Source organism: Eptatretus burgeri, chromosome 9, assembly GCF_056783735.1.
Source record: "Eptatretus burgeri isolate ZD-2024b chromosome 9, Ebu_testis_v1, whole genome shotgun sequence".
Lineage (NCBI taxonomy): Eukaryota > Metazoa > Chordata > Myxini > Myxiniformes > Myxinidae > Eptatretus > Eptatretus burgeri.
The window spans coordinates 20,825,004-20,842,613 of NC_140969.1; the positions used below are offsets into that span (position 1 = coordinate 20,825,004).

At 45.4% G+C, this 17,610-nt stretch overlaps 1 protein-coding gene across 11 annotated transcripts in view; it reads right to left on the reverse strand.

Moving 5' to 3' along the window:
• Positions 1 to 17,610, reverse strand: part of LOC147019669 (histone-lysine N-methyltransferase SUV39H1-like) — a 136,050-nt gene that overhangs the window by 43,664 nt on the left and 74,776 nt on the right. For 6 of the 11 annotated variants that reach the window (XM_085894277.1, XM_085894276.1, XM_085894274.1 and 3 more), the window contains one exon: positions 4,377 to 4,522. The exons of 1 other annotated variant lie outside the window; for it this stretch is intronic. In XM_085894277.1, coding sequence (XP_085750403.1) covers positions 4,377 to 4,522 — 146 coding nt within the window. Of the gene's footprint in view, positions 1 to 4,376; positions 4,523 to 5,298; positions 5,443 to 5,554; positions 5,705 to 6,090; positions 6,454 to 17,610 lie in introns of those variants that run through there. 4 more of the 11 variants (XM_085894280.1, XM_085894284.1, XM_085894283.1 and 1 more) reach the window with 4 other exon arrangements.

Genomic DNA, 17,610 nt, shown 5'->3' on the forward strand with positions numbered 1-17,610 from the left:
GAGCTGTGCTTACATACGCTGTGCCGGAGCAAGACTCTGCCCTGAACGAGCTGTTAATTGCCTGCACGAGTCACTGCCCCAGCGGCTAGCACAAGAACACGAAGGCAAACAGCTGCGTGAGAATAGTTTAACCCAGCGGTTTCCACCACTTCACACAACATTCCGAGAACACATCAACACTCCTCCATCCCTCCTCACCCACCACCCTTCCCCTCCTTCACTTTGGGCCCAACATAGGCACGCATTGTCTGTGTCTGATAAGCCAGGAGTCAATCCAATACTCCGCTCTTTCCCTAATCTTCTCATAATCTCGTATACCTTCCCGGATGATTAATGACATCATGTCCTATGTTTATCCGTAGATAAGATTGTACTTTCAAGTCCCGAATAAGCGTGCATGCATGCTTATTTTTTGAGGTGAAAAACCCCCCTACACGGCCTCCATTCAGGTCTACACACTTTTTCAAAAATCGTTCTTGCCACCCTCAGGTCATATTTACACCGGCGAGCGTGTAGGGTGACAATGTTGTCCCATCGAGAGATGTGTCGTCTTTACTCCCGAAATTCCTTCATCTGCCAACGATCTCCGCCATGGGTCTGGGTACTGCACCGTGTCTTTTTGGATTTTCCACCCTACACGCTTATTCCGCCCTCTACTCTTATTAAAATTTGGAAAATGTTCCACCCTACACGCTTACTCGGGACTTGAGAGTACAAGTGGGCTCCGTAAGTGCCAAGATAAATAACTTTTCTTGTGGGTCTTTTAATTGTGATTTCAGTCCATGCATTGTAAAAACATGCTCATGATTACCATTGTAAAATGCATGCCATCACTGATTGAATAATTATTGCGTTGTGCTTGTTGAATAAATGCACTTGCTGAACTGTTAAACATTTCAAACCTGCTTGCTTTCGTACTTTCCCCCATTGGCTCGATATAGCATACAAGACAAGATAGAAGGGAAGTTGTGCCCCATTTACTGGCTCCGCAATGAGCCAGTGCGTACTCACAGTTCCACTTGGCCAGACGTAAATAGACAGGTGTGTGCTGAGGGTGCATCAATTGACATCACTAAAGCACTGGAAGTTTTAGAGTTTTAAAGTTTTAGAGCGAGTATCCTGCCAGGTTTGGCTGTATCAATCAGCATCTGTAGTTGCTTGACAACCCGACAGGCCGCAGACTTATCCACAGTTCGGCAGCCTACAAGGCCAGATGTCAGGAAGATTCCAAGAAGTCCCTCCCCCCCCCCCTTTTGTGGTGAACCCCAACTCCGATTCTGTAACACTATATAGTCGAAGCAGTACTTCCACAACCACATTAACGGCTCCAATTATTCCCACATTCTTGTGGGTTTACCTGGGAAACGTTTTCTCATTTACCTGACTTTTGACTGAAGGTAATTTGGGTACAAATTTGTAATTTGTTCAGGGTGCCGGCGATAACTCGCCGAACTTTGCAAAAGACACGGAGAGATATTTGACGTTGACAAACTAGCCGTGACTGCAGATGGGTCGTCTAGCTTAACATCCATTTGAGGAACAGCCCGCATATTGATGCGTCACCCTCCATGCGAAACACCAGGATGGTAGTTTATAGCTTGGTCGAGATTAAAAGGAGTGTATGCATACTTCTAAGGTATCTTGCTAGCCCAAACTTCACAGTTTACACATTTTACAAAAGCAGATAGTAAAACTACATTACAATGTGAAATTTTCTCTCTCAGTGGTGAAGAATCACGATAAAAAAAATTCTAGTAGCCGGATCCAGATCTAGATCTTCACCAAAATCTAATCAATTTGTCCTCATCACACACCCAAACTGTGCACTGTTCACCCTGGTGGAGGTATGCACTCCACCGAGTGCCATTCTAGTTTGGTTATTTCTCTGAAATAACCTCAGAGTGGGTGCCAGGGTCCGGCCGTACAAACGTCCATTCACATTTGAATAACATCTCCTCACAAACTACCCGAAAGATGTGGAAAAAAAATTGGTATGATGCATCAGGACAGCAAGGTCTCTTGGGGTTGTGCTCCCCATCCAGATGCACCCCCTGAAAAAGGGGTAAAAGAAGGGTTTTGCCCCAAATATTAGTATTTTACTCAAAAATCTTCTCAGAAACTGCCAGATACATCCAGACCAAACTCACCATGAGGCATCGAGACCATGTCCTAAACTTAAAAGGGAACCCAAACGGTCAGACCACATCAACGCTAATCTATCCCTTGATACCCTACAAAAGAGATATGAAGTGTCTTTTTCCGATTTATAAAGTATGTAAGTAAATTTGTCATTAAAAATCTAAATATTCTTCTTCATATTAATTATAAAACAGTCACCATGAAGGGGAGCACCACTTTCGTATTGTTTACGGGTTATTCCACGGTACGATTCAACTCAAACGGTGAATATTTTTCTAATTCCATAAATATGCCTCGTCGATGCATCATTGGTGGCTGTAGTAATACAAACTGAGATGGTTCATGCGACAAATGGCCGAAATATCCGAGGGTTGGCAAAAATTGGACGGATCGGGCCTTCAAAATATTCTGTTTTGTGCTCGGAACATTTTACAGAGAGAGCACTGTTATGGAACAAAAGAGATAGCGAGATTCCTGCTGTCGGGCGATAATGGTATTTCTGATCCAGTAATATATAAACCAATTTATCAATCAATACAAAATCCCTCCTTGATAAACTGTTGATTGAATGGAAAATCATACCCTACCGAGCTGAAGTGATCATGTGAGCGGCGTTTTCATATTCACAAGTACTTCCGCCTTCTTCCTCTGAATCACTCGAGCAAGGCTCACAACAATTCGGCTCCACAATTCCCCAAAAGCATTTCTATCACTAATTTTGTCTCCAATAGTTTCTCCAAAATCCAATGATCACTTTCAACATTCTGTGAACATTTAGTGTTGCTAATGTTGTTGGAATCAGGATCTGAATCCGAACTCGACCTGCACCATTTCTCGATGTAAAACTGCCGCTTGTACCATGGTGAGGTCATGGTGTGATGTCACAGGTGAAATCAAAAGTCGACTCTCTGGGGCTTTTTTGACATTAACACTTTGTGAATGGCAAAAAAAATACAAATTTTTTTCCCTTCAACTTAGACCGTGATTTATGATTCTCAAAGGTTTAAAAAAAAAATAATAATTGCGTTTCAGGTCCCGATGTGATCCTCATGGTTGTATCTCACCTGGAAAGGGGGCCACAGGCCCCCTTTGGCCACCCGACCAATGAGGCCGAGTGACTCCTGCGCTAAACGAGGCCGAGTGACTCCTGCGCTAAACGAGGCCAAGTGGTTCCTGCGCTAAACGAGGCCGAGTGGTTCCTGCGCTAAACGAGGCCGAGTGGTTCCTGCGCTAAACGAGGCCGAGTGGTTCCTGCGCTAAACGAGGCCGAGTGGCTCCTGCGCTAAACGAGGCCGAGTGGCTCCTGCGCTAAACGAGGCCGAGTGGCTCCTGCGCTAAACGAGGTCGAGTGGCTCCTGCGCTAAACGAGGCCGAGTGGCTCCTGCGCTAAACGAGGCCGAGTGGCTCCTGCGCTAAACGAGGCCGAGTGGCTCCTGCAAACGATGCATGTGCACTCGTTATTGATCTACTTTGCCTGGATTCAAATATAGAACAAACTATAAAGTCACCGTGTGTTATATATGCAGAGTGATGCATGAAAGTGTGCATCATTCATCAGAAGGGTGTTAAGCTGGAGGACCCATCTCCCAGCAATGTTTGTTGTTGGGCGTTAAAGATCACAAGGGTCATTTCGCAAAGAGGCGGCAAGTTATCGCTAACACTCTCGGCAAAGCTAAGCAGCCAAAATGCCAAAATTCTTGCTCTATCCTACAGGGTCATCGCATCAGCGGTACAGCCACATTTCCAGCAATGATGGAATACAGCACAAGTTCTGCACATTAATTAATGAACAAACAAGAATAATCATCACTTTTAAAATTGTACAGTGCCATAGATGTGCATTACAGTTGTCGTTTTGTTTTATTTCGACAAAAAACCCCCATCAAGGTTGGATCACACTCGGCATATTCCAGGTTGGACGTCGATCAGTTGCAGTACCTTAGTTTGTGAGATGTGCCAACATTTGAGACTGCCGTGATATAGCAATGCAATACACCGGCAAGATATTTATATATTTTAACTGAGAAAAGTATGTTTGTCAACTACCTTATTTCTGACAGAAGTATGCAAATTGTTGAATATTTGGTTGAAGTAAGTTACAAATGATATACTGTATAAATATATATATATATATATATATATATATATATATATATTATTTTTATCAACATACTGCTGAATGGCTGAATTAAAGTAACCCGTAAGTTTAATGTTCTCAATTTGTAGGAAATTCTTACCCTAAGCCGGTAGAAGTCACACAGGTATTCCACCTCGAATTCCTGCCTGTTGTACCTAGTGATGCCTAACACGAGGCAAGTTAGGCCCTGTTGACGGCACAGCTGAATCAGATGATCGTGAGACACCAGGCAGGGAACACACAACCCTGCGGAAACAACCACCTTCTGTTGCTCAATCACTCGTAAAGCTCTGCTCATCTCAACGGCCCACCTTCCAGGTTGGCATCACCTCTTAAAACACATTCCTTAAAAGACAATGCATCATATTTTTACACTGTGCCAAACATATACCATTGGCATACGAATAAGCCTCCTTATTGCAAGGGTCACCAAACTTATTAACTTCATTTTCTACAAGCAATATGGACAAGTTATCAAAGTACTAAAATCAATAGTAATTGGACTGTATCATCTGACAAAATTGAATAAGAAAACCGCTTAGTGTCCTCAAGGAACCAAAGAAAAAAAAAATCAGCTCTTAAAGAGAAGGGCACTCGGCTTTGGCAGGGAAGGGATTGAGAGCTATTGAGTAGTGAAGAAGCAGTTTTGATGAACAAAATAAGCACAACTAAATAGCATCAAAAGATTGCACATTCAATATTCAAAACTGAAGGCACCACCGACTCGAGGTTCAGGCCAAACATTTCAACCACCAAGTGGTTTTCCAGGACTGTTCTAAGCATCGTGTGCTTGGAGTGAGTATTCTGCCAAAGAGTAAGTAAGCATCAGATGACTGTGGTGACGTGATGTGTGGTGATCAATCAGTCAAACACACGCACACACACACACACACACACACACACACACACACACACACACACACACACACACACACACACACACACACACACACACACACACACACACACACACACACACACACACACACACACACACACACACACACACGTGATGCCCTCACGCCACGCCATTGAGAGAGGGAGGATACGATTAACGTGGGTCACAAGATGCCCACAAAGTCCAGGTTCGATGAAGACCACTCGACGGTCGAAACGTCCACACCCCGTGCCTTGCGGTGATGCCCAAACCTTCCAACAGCGTATATCTATGTCCCAAAACAACGACGTCACATTAATCCTGTAGGAGCGACTGTTAGACCGAGGGTGAGAATGTAAATACGTGCGACTTGTCCGGGACACCGGCACACAATGTCCTACTCTTTTGGGGAGGAGGTGTCAAAACACGTCCAACGGTCAGGAGACTGGTGGTGCGAAAGGACTTGCTGCAACCCAGACATTGATGGCTTCAACATGACACGTACATGTCCATTCAAAGTTTCTTTCCTTTTTTTTTTGTTCATCGATTTAATCTTCGTACCTGCGGAACGGATGTGTGTCCGTCGAAGTTCGAGTCAATTCAATCGGGGGCGAGGGGGAGCGAAAGAAAATCTTGAGCATCAGAGTTATCGATTGAGAATATGGGAGAAACGCACCGATGTTCGAATCGAGGGAACGACTGTTCCCACGACACGGTTACCAGGCCGTGACTGACACAGGACGCACGCACAAGAAGACACAGGACACACGCACGTCGGTCTCACAAGAAAAACGTGCCTGCAAATCGGCATTTCATGCAAAAGCAAAAGTCATCGCTTCAACAAGCCGTTATCAAGTCCGACGTTCTTTTCTCTTTCGATTTAATCAAACCGTTTCGACACATTTTACTTCTCTCGTCTTGTTTTGTTTTCTCTCACCACCTCCGACTCCTTTGTCGCTTTCGCAGTTCAGATTTTCCGCCATATCCGTGCGCGCACACACCGTACGCAACGCACGCTCCACATTGGCTACGATCGATCACGAGACCAAGGCGTCATGTTCTTCTTCTTCTTCTTCTTCTTCTTCTTCTTCAGAAAGCCAATATATCTCTTCTTCCTCTTCATCAATCCCCCATTGGTCTTTCAAAAATATATACGGAAGCAGGATGGACAATGGCCGAGATGTTCTTCTTTCCTTTGTTGGCTTTATTATAAATTTAATTGATTTGTGAAGGCAGGACACTCGGCTTTCAGCTTGTCTCGCTTCAATTCGAATTTCAACCCAGCCATAAACTATTAAACTGCACTCGATGGGGTAACGGTTGCGTCTGCGATGCGTTTGGGAGGTCGGTGGTTTCAACCACGCGGTGGTGTTAAATAATTAATACCTTCAAATTGTACTGTATTTTATTTCATATATATATATATATATATATATATATATATATATATATATATATATATATATATATATATATATATATATATATATATATATATATATATATATGTATATATATATATATATATATATATATATATATGTATATATATATATATATATATATATATATATATATGTATATATATATATATATATATATATATATATATGTATATATATATATATATATATATATATATATATATATATATATGTATATATATATATATATATATATATATATATATATGTATATATATATATATATATATATATATATATATATATATATGTATATATATATATATATATATATATATATATATATGTATATATATATATATATATATATATATATATATATGTATATATATATATATATATATATATATATATATATGTATATATATATATATATATATATATATATATATATGTATATATATATATATATATATATATATATATATATATGTATATATATATATATATATATATATATATATGTATATATATATATATATATATATATATATATATATATATATATATATATATATATATATATGTATATATATATATATATATATATATATATATATGTGTGTGTAATATGGAAGAGGCAAAGCCGAGAAGCGAACGTAGAATTCTTCTTACATTCGTTTCTGACTTCACATAAAACTTGTTCACAGCTGTATACTTGCCAATTATACCGTGGTACGTCTAAGCGCCGCACAGCTGATGATTTTGACGCAATTTCCGGTTACTTCGGCCTGGATTCGGAATCGGCGAACAAATAATCTAAATCACGATTAAAAAATATTTTTTGATGATGCGGGAGATATCTTTATTAAAATTAACTTTGGGGAAAACATAATTGAATAAATAAATAAATAAACGATCACTTCGAGGCAAGAATAAAAGAAATTAAAAGTTCCGGAAAGAGTTTCAAAATCACTCCCGGTAATGTTAAATGCAAAATAAACACTTCCTGTCATGAACAAAATCACTTTCGGAAGTATAAAATTAACTTTGGGAAAAAAATAATTGAATAAATAAATAAACACTTCCGGTCATGATCTCCCGGTATGCATCATTCCCCATGACAAAAAACGGAAACAAAAAAAAAACTAGAAACAAAACAAAAACGGAAGCAAAATGGTCAGAGCCAACGACACGGATTCACAATTGCTAGGGTATTGTGTAGTTTTTGTTGTTTCCTATTCTCTCATGTGCACGCGTTAAGTAATACTCACAAGATAGAAATAAAACCCAATCGTGTTTATACACAGCACACCGTTTAACAACAACCAGAAGCAAAAGGTCATAGCAAACGACACGGATTCCAAATAGCCAGGGCGATTGTGTTGTTGTTGTTTCCTATTCTCTCACGTGCACACGTTAAGTATTAAGCTCACTTCGTTCGCTATTACTTCATTCGTAGACAGACTGACGCACCAATTATACGTAATTAATCGACATTCACATACTATTATGATTATCATTTCAATAATATGCCTGGTGTCGGCTTCATGGTTAGGGTGGTGACCTTGGGATCCCACTCGGCTGTTGAATTAATACCTGGTGGGGTTAACTCTGCCTGTCATTCTTTCGAGGTCGGCAAAATTAGTGCCAGAAGGCTGGTACACTGTGTCGGAGTGGCGACCTGTCCAGGATTGTGCCCAATGGCCAAGGAGGCTGCTTAGGCAGCACCAACGCTCTGCACAGAGTCTGGTCCCAGTGGATGGATGGATTTCAATAGTACGTAATTAATAGATACACTCACTCTGTGGTGACAGACAGACAGACAAACAAACAACTGTGGTGTCCGAGGTTCAGCGGAACATGGAGGGCGAGAGCGTAGCAGTAACTCCACTTTATTGCGCGTCCGAATGTACATCACTGCCACCCCGAGCAGGCGAGTCATGATATACGAAAACCCAATCACGTGATACAGCACACTCCTCCCCTCGTAAAATGACAATTCTAATGATGAAATGACAATTATAACATGACCAAACGAAACCAATCAACATTCAAAATCCTCCAAGTACCGCGGCCGTCTCCTGACCCGCCTCGGACGGGCAGCGACGCCAGACTGCCCAGGCTCAGACACCTCCCGGCTTGGTCGAGGTGACACCCTCGACAGACTCGCCCCATCCACAACAACAACCGCCCCGGCCGACAAGCTTGCTCGTCGTCCTCGGGCAGGACTGAATCAGGTGAACAACTGGCGTGCGTCGGCACGTCTGGCCCTGGCGATACAACGTCTGGCCACGGCGACATAACAGGTGGGGGTCCCACATCGCTCGGCACAGGGGGGGGGGGGTGACGCTGAACAGCGAGCATGCATTTGGTCCACGTGCCGCTTCCACACCTCCCCACCATCAGTCCACACCATGCAATTCGCCGGCCCCAGTACCACAGAGACCACAGCCGGCACCCATTTGAACCCGTGGAAATAATCGCGCACCATTACCCGCTGTCCCACATCAAAACCGCGCAGCTGCGACACCGCCCCACTCACCGACCCTCCAGGTCGCAGCAAATCCAGCCTGGACCGCAATGCCCGTCCATAGAGACGAATGGCAGGAGAATCGCCGGTGACAGAATGAATAGCGTTCCTGTATTGGAGCAAAAAGACATCGACCACCGTCTGCACAGGTGCAACACCCCCCCCCCCCCCCGCGCAAAGCCCGTTTCAACATTTTAACAAATGACTCCGCCTGCCCATTCGTTGCAGGATGATACGGTGCGGACCTTAGATGTCGAATACCATTTTGACGCATAGACTCATCAAATACACCTGCGATGAACTGCGGACCGTTATCAGAGACAAGAACCTCAGGTAACCCTTTATTAGTAAAGATTGTCTGCAGTTTTTCTACTGTAATGTTTGCTGATGTATGATGCATTACTACAACCTCTGGCCATTTAGAGAATGCATCGATCACAATCAAAAACATTTTGCCATTAACCGGCCCTGTAAAATCAGACATGGACCCTCTGCCAGGCCCTGACTGGGGTAGGCCATAGTCCCGAAGCTCGACGCGGGTTATCAGCATCTGTTTGACACGTGGTGCAACGCTTAACCAACTGCTCGATGTCTTTGTCCAACCCTGGCCACCACAACAGGCTACGAACAAGACTCTTGGTCTTCACGACGCCAAGGTGACTGACATGCAGCTCTTCCAAACACCGCTGCCTGAACGTCGGTGGAATCACCGCCCTTATTCCCCACATAACGCACCGTTGGACCAACGACAGCTCCGATGCGCACGACGCGAAAGGCTGAAATGCCGGCGTTAAAGGTAGATCGCTCCAATTCCTGGTAGAAATCGCCTGGACGACACGGGCGAGCACTGGATCATGAGCAGATTCCACCGCGACCTGTTTGGCCGTGATCGGCCCGCTTTTGACCTGGCCCAGCGCGAACACATCAACCCGGTTGGCCGTCTCAGACGCAGCTGGACCCTCCGTGCAAGGCAAGCGCGAGAGCCCGTCACAGTTAGCATGCTTTTCGGTGCTCCGGAACTGAATATCGTAATTGTACGCAGCAAGAAACAGACACGACCGCTGTATCCGCGCGGCCGCTACCACCGGTACCCCGCGTTCGGGTCTCAGGATGAATTGAAGTGGTTTGTGATCCATCTGCAAAGTGAAATGCCGCCCCAGCAGGTATTAATGAAACCTCCGCACACCCCAGACGAGGCTGAGAGCCTCGCGCTCGATCTGGGCATATTCCCGCTCTGCTGCGGACAGGGTCCGGGATGCAAAACAAACAGGCCGCTCGGAACCATCGTCCATCCTGTGGGAGAGCACTGCCCCGATGCCATATGCAGAGCTGTCGCATGCCAATAAGAGCGGACGCGCAGGCTCGTAGTGCACGAGGACCGTATCCTCTGTGAGCAGCCGCTTGACGCGGTCGAACGCCGCCTGGTGTGCAGCCCCCCAGGCCCAGCGCTCGTCCTTCCTGAGCAACCGCGTTAACGGCGCAAGCTGTGAGCTGAGCCCGCGCACGAACCTCTGGTAATACTGGGCCATACCAATGAACGAGCGCAGCTGCGTCTTGTTGCAAGGCGGTGGCATGTGCTGAATCACCTCCACCTTCGAGGGCCTTTCAACAGCCCCTCCGGCGTGATGACGTGCCCAAGGTATTCCAAGCGCTGCTTGAAGAACGCGCACTTGTCTCTGTTCAAGCGCAGGCCGCACGCTTCGAGCTTCGTCAACACTTGGGCAATGTTCGCAAGATGCTCGTCCGCCGTTTTCCCTGCAATGAGCACATCGTCCAGGTAGGTTTGAGCGGGCAGGCCAATGCAAACCTGATCCATGGCTTTCTGCCACAAGGCCGGGGCCGAAGCAATTACAAAATAGAGTCAGGTATATCGATAGAGCCCTTGACACGTGTTGATTGTCAAAAGGTCGCTACTCCCGGGATCCATCGGCAGGTGAAAATATGCATCACGCAGATCAAGCTTCGTGAAGTATTGACTCCCCGCCAATCGTGCATATATTTCATCGATTGACGGCAGTGGATATTGCTCCATGCTGAGCCCCGGGTTCACCGTGGACTTGAAATCCCCGCACAATCGGACGTCTCCATTCCATTTCAGCACCGTGACGACCGGGGTGGCCCAATCTGAGTACGACACCCGTTCGATCACTCCAAAGGCCTCCAGCCTATCCAGTTCACCCTTGACCTTGTCCCGCAGGGCATACGGCACCGGCCGTGGTTTACAAAAACGAGGAACCACCCCCTCCTTCAGGAAGAGCTTTGCCTCCATGCCCTTGAGTTTCCCAAGGTCGTCGCAAAACAAGCCCTGATGTCTTTGCAGAATCTTCTCCAACTGATCCTCCCATCGGCTCGGCACGGTTGCACAAGGTGAACGGCGGCCCAGTCTAGTCTGATGCGGGTCAGCCAGTCTCGGCCTAGGAGAGACGGACCCTTCCCCTGCACGACGTACAACGGAAGCGCGGCGACCTGGCCTTGGTACCGTACAGACACGTCTGCCATCCCGACTGGCGTTATCTTCTCGCGGGTGTACGTGAACAGTGTGAGGTCGGACCTGATAAGCTTCAGGTCGTTGAGTCTACATGCGGTCTGTTCGCCGATGATCGACACCACCGCTCCCGTATCAACCTGAAACGTGATCGGCGTGTTCACTTCGACTTCCACCGTCATCGGGTGCGCCGCCGCAGGGCCAATTGAAAACAGGCCCATCAACGGCTGCCGGTTTCGCTCTGGGTCGCCTCGCACATCGCCGTCCCTGACCTTAACGCTGGCCAACACCCCTCGGCACACACGCTTCAGATGACCCACCTTGTGACAACGTAAACACACGGTGCTTTTAAACAGGCACACACGGCGCAGGTGTCGACCTCCGCATCCCAAACACGTCCGCAGGGTCACCTCGCCGCTCGTGCGGCCACGCGGCGACGTCAGGCCCCGACCCGCACCGAAGGACGTGCGTGCGTCCTGGGGCGCTCGCGACACCGCGTGGGCCCCCGGGCCATCTGGCATGCTGCGGCCGGTGATGGCCCGAACATCTCCGAGAGTCTGCTCGACAGTTGTAGCAGTGTCGACCGCCGAGGTAAATGTAATGGCTTCACCCTTCAGCCGAAGAACCGCCGAAACCATTTTCGCATATTGCAAACCAGAAATAAAGCGATCTCTGAGCCGAGCTGGACGCTCCTCTGCCGTGAACTTTCAGGCCACGGAAGAATGCTTCATCCGCGCCACGAAATCAGCGACGCGCTCCCCTGTACCTTTCGCGAGGCGATCAAACTGGTATCGAGCCAGCTGTAATGACTTCTTCGGCGCCATGTGTGCTTTCATCCTCTGCACAATGTCCTGAAATGACAGCGCGTCCCCACTGGGCTTGTCTGGCGCCACCAAATCACTCAGTAGTCGATAATGCTCCGCTGACAGCGAGGCGAGCAAGATCGACTTCTGTTTGCTCTCGTCGACCACATCATTGCATGGAAATTGCACCCCAATTGTTCCGAAAACAATTCGAAGTCGTCTCCGACGAAAACGGGCACCTGTCTGTGCACCGTGACTCGTCGATCAACCATCCTCGTCAGCCTACTGTGGTGTGCGAAGTGCAGCGGAACATGGAGGGCGAGAGCGTAGCAGTAACTCCGCTTTATTGCGCGTCCGAATGTACATCACTGCCACCCCTCGCGGGCGAGTCATGATATACGAAAACCAAATCACGTGATACAGCACAACAACCAAATGCCAAATCCTCTTCCTCTGGCGAGGATAAAAATAAATAGCCCCGAGTGGGATGACCGTCATCTTGAGGTTGCAGTTCAGAACTCTGCTGAATCAAAAATCAGTACTTGTCCTGAAAAGATTGCGTCGCAGTCCCAAATGTATCGGAGCAGAATGATATCACCATGTCGGAACTACCACATCAATGTGACAAGGTTTTATGTGCAGTAGCAAGTGGAGGAAAGAGCACTTGATGTACTACGTAAATGCACGGTAGGGGTGGGGTTGGGGAGGGCATAGGGCGGTTGTTTTTCCAGCGTTAACCAAGTTAACCTCCTTCAAGATTGTCAGAATAAGTTACTTTTTCTTTCTCCTTTCATCAATTACAGTGTATGTATATCTATACTAATAAATGTCAGTTTGTGTGTGTGTTGTGTGTCAGTGCGTCTCTTCCATAACTCCAAAACCATGAAACCTTAGGGCCCCAAACTTTGCATGTAGACCAAGAGAACTCCAAGGAAGTGCATGAATGAAAAATTTGGTGTGGATAAATTTAAACATCCCTTTTTGAAGATAATTTACAGCTTACCTCCATGAAAGGCTGGTCCTTGTCAGCCCAAATTCGCCTCGCAGGAGTCTTAGCTTCCATATTGATTCGGCCTATTCAAACAAGCATAGCCTTGGAAACACGATCCACTCTCATGGAATAATTAAAATATAAAATCGAAATATTATATCGGAATTTGAGAATTGCATCTAGTGCAATAAATAATATAAGTATCGAAATCTGGATGGAAATCTGAAAATTTAAACAAATGAACGATATTTATAACCGAATGCATTTATTTAAGCAAAGCATTAAACTTCACTTTTTCTGCTTTTGGGACGATGAAATTGAGTGAAGAAAAGATTAAGGAATGTGCAGAAAGTGGAACTTCATAGATCGCAACAAAAATAATGAATCAGCGGGATCAAAGCTGTTTTGCAAGCTATTAGTCCTGGGGCTGATTCCAAAATTTTGAGTTTTGCTTCACCCCCCCTGCCAACATAGGTTTGATGGTTTTTTCATGTTATATCGTCTATAGACATCTGATTTCAAAACATTACCCCTTTCAAAAAGTGTCCAAATGACCCATTGCAAGCCATTTCATATAGTGATACTTTATGGCAAAACCTGACATTTTTTGCAGTATTGAGTATTGTAGCATTCATATAGGACAATATTGTTGGCTTCAGGAAGCATTTTGTATTGTGCTGAGGCATTGTAACTTTACTAAACTGCATGGACGTTTATCGAAACCCTGAAAAACATGTTTATTACTGAATAATACACATATTAACCCTATTTTACACGGGGGGCGCATATTTGTTTTCTGCCTAATTAACACATATTAACTCTGTTTCGCGACGGTTCGAGGTATGACTTAGACAAATTGCTCCCAAATTTGGTACACGTTTTTAGAAATGACATAGGATAAACGTCACCAAGTTTCAAAGGGAGGGGGGAGGTTCTTACTCTAAAACTTACCTTCCAAAAACACGGAATTTCGCCAAAATTAATTATTCTTGACGTCAGAATTAGCTCATTGTTGAGGCAAAAATTAAAATGAGTTCATTTTTATAAAATAAGCATGTTGCAGTAGCAACTGGCCAAGTTTCAGGTTTCTAACATGTTCCCATGTCATTTCAGACCCCGTGTGAAATAAGGTTAAAAGACCTATAAACTAAGCAAAATCTTACTTACCTGATAAGAAAAACTGGATTCATATGAATTGTTCAATGTCCTATTCGTAATCTGTCTCATCATCGGATTCCAGTGGATCAACGATAGTTTCTTTGGAATTTCCGCACTGGTCAGGCTTGCATCTGCATGCTCTGGCGCAACTTAGTTGATTCTGTCTACAGGAGCACCTCCGGTCAGCACAACGCAGACACCGGCAGCTAACACATTCCATGACAGACGTCGGGGCAGGAGAAACATCTAACCATTTGATGGTGATCTCGTTCCCGGCTACATCCCAGCCATGACCATGTGGAGTGGGTACATGTGGGCAGTTCTCGAGACATCTTCTCCAAATGGCAGCCTGGTAATTGGCATGACGTAGGTGGAACTCTGCTGCAATTTGACAGGGCGGAAGTCTGCATGGGTCTGTGGTATGCGCGCCAAACATCTCATGCCTCAGTTCATTGACTCTACTGTGCTGCTTCTTCCCATACAGGGCGCAGATGGCCTCTTCTCCTCTGGCGAGTTCTGCTACTGACAGACTGAAGGACTGCCCAATGCTGTTTATAGTGGCTCTAAATTCATTTTCGATCTTTATAAGTTTGAGTCCTGACAGCTTTCCGTGCCCAGTGAAGGCACTGGTCGAGTCACAGCCACTGAAGGCATGGTAACCTGGGAGAGCAGAGCAGATATCGCGTCCCAGGGTATGTGCCATAGCTGTGAGATCAAGGTAGCGGGTCCGCTGTTGTGTGCCGGTGCGAAAGATGAGCTGCGAGCTAATACGATGGCAGACTGAAAGGGCAATGACTGCAACATCACTGTCTGGAGACTTGATGATCACAGCAGGAGCACCGTGATCAGCTGCATGGGCTGCGTGAAGCAAAAGCCTGGTGTCTGCCTCTTCGTGTGTGCATCTCAGTTCAGACACTTCTGCCTTCAGGACTTCTGTTTGTTGGTCATTGGCCTTCAACCTGAAGGTTGAACCAGTGGCCAACTGCTTGTTGGCCCAGCTGCGCAGCATACTCTGGCTTGGACCACTCATTCAGGAGGAATTCTGTCAGGGCACATTTGAAGGATCCGCTCATCAGAGACTTGTTCAGCTGCTGGTCAATCTTCTGTGTTCCTGTGCGGATCTTGGTTTCGAGGCTCTCCATACCAGCATCGCTTCTCAGGTTGCACTCCGCGATCTTAATGGATATATCAGGGTATGTGTCAACTACCCAGTCTTTGCACGCACCAGCTGGATAACCAGATGTGATGGTGTTGAAGAGTGAAGAGGCCAGTTGTGAGTATGTCATGTCTGGTGCCGTTTTTGCTGAATGGATGATGGCCATTGCATCAAGCACCCAGGTAGCATCCAGGGGGATACTTGTCAGCGGTTGCACATTGTCTTCTAGTGCTCTGAGAAATTTAGCCTTGACTGTCTTCACTGGACTTCCATCTGGCGTGGCGATTGAGAGTGGGAGCGGTCCAAGTGGGTAACTCAGAAGATTCTCCATAGATAGTTCACGGCTTTGACCAATCAGAAGGAGACGGCCAAACATGTCTCGTGTTGACTTCAGGACACTGGCATGCGGTGTCATGCCCCAGTCTCTTCTTCTACATGGATGCGAATGTCTTCAGCTGCAGTTGTGGTAGAGTAGCGTAGAAGTCTTTGGTTCCATCTTTCCCGAATCTGTCTACTGCAAATGTCCTCAGTGATCCTACGCCTCTTTGACGAGCATCCAAAAGGTCTCACTTTACATCTTTGGTTGCCACGTGTCCAGAAGCCAAATGGCACAGCTGCTCATCAGATTGGAAAGGGTTTATCCAGTTCTCAATACATGCCGTGATACTCTGCACCGAATGCAATTCACACTGAATAAGCACCAGCAACTATTTGCAACAGTCAACATCAAGAAATATACTAGAATGCGAATTTCTATAATAGTTTATGATGTTAGTGACAAAACATCGTATTTTATCATAATTTAAACAAAATTTTGATAATTTTCACACAATTTTTTACCATTTTCACGCATTTTTTTTTATCATTTTCACACAAACTTTACATTATTTTCACACAATTTCTCGCGAAAATATCTCCTAAAACAAAATCAAACACCTGGATTTGTATTTAATGTGTCTATGTGCACTCTGAGCAAACCTAACTGCAATGTAATATGCCCACCCATCCCTAGCACAAAAAACCTATTTTAGCAGTAAAGCGGTATATCTGGTATCAAAAATGCCCCCAAAAACTTCGAATGGACACTCTTTAGAAGGGGTAATGTTTTAAAATCATCGCCTTATAGATCAATAAACAAGAAAAACACGTAAAACCTATGTTGGCAGGGGGGTGCAGTAAACTTTCATTTTAGGCCCCTTCTGAGAATCAGCCCCAGGACGATATGGAGACAGTCCACAGGGATCCTTTTTTTCAACAATTACAAACGCTCTTTTTTTTTCACCTTTTTTGTGCGATCTGCTTTCTTTTTAAAAGATTAATGGAAATATATATATATATATATATATATATATATATATATATATATATATATATATATATATATATATATATATATATATTGTTGCGGATTCCGCGCCCGCCGGCGTGCTGACGGCCACGTAACTCGAATCGCGGCACGTCGCCCACCGGACGGACAATCCAGTCGTGACCCTCTCGGACTAACGCCGGGAACCAGTCACGGGTGGACCTTTCGGTCTCACCGCGATCGAGCCAATCAGCCCCCGCGTGGGATAGGGTTGCTCGCCGGGTCGACCTACCTAAGTACCCACGCGGAGGGTAGACCGGGCGATCGCACCTCGCCGCAGGTCAACTTTGGACACGGGCCACTTAAGCGACCCGTTCCGTACTATCAGAATAACCGAGCGGTGTTATCGTCGACCTCGACGGTTCGATTAATTATTGGGCGTATTCAGCCCACTACCAACCCTTTACGTGAAGCGAGATGGGGATTCAATGGAGGAAAAGACGAAGCGAAGCGGGAGAACAGTTCAACAATAAAGCACATTTATTCGCGGCACACGGGAAGCACACAAATACAATTCCACCAAAAGCACACAAAAAAAAGA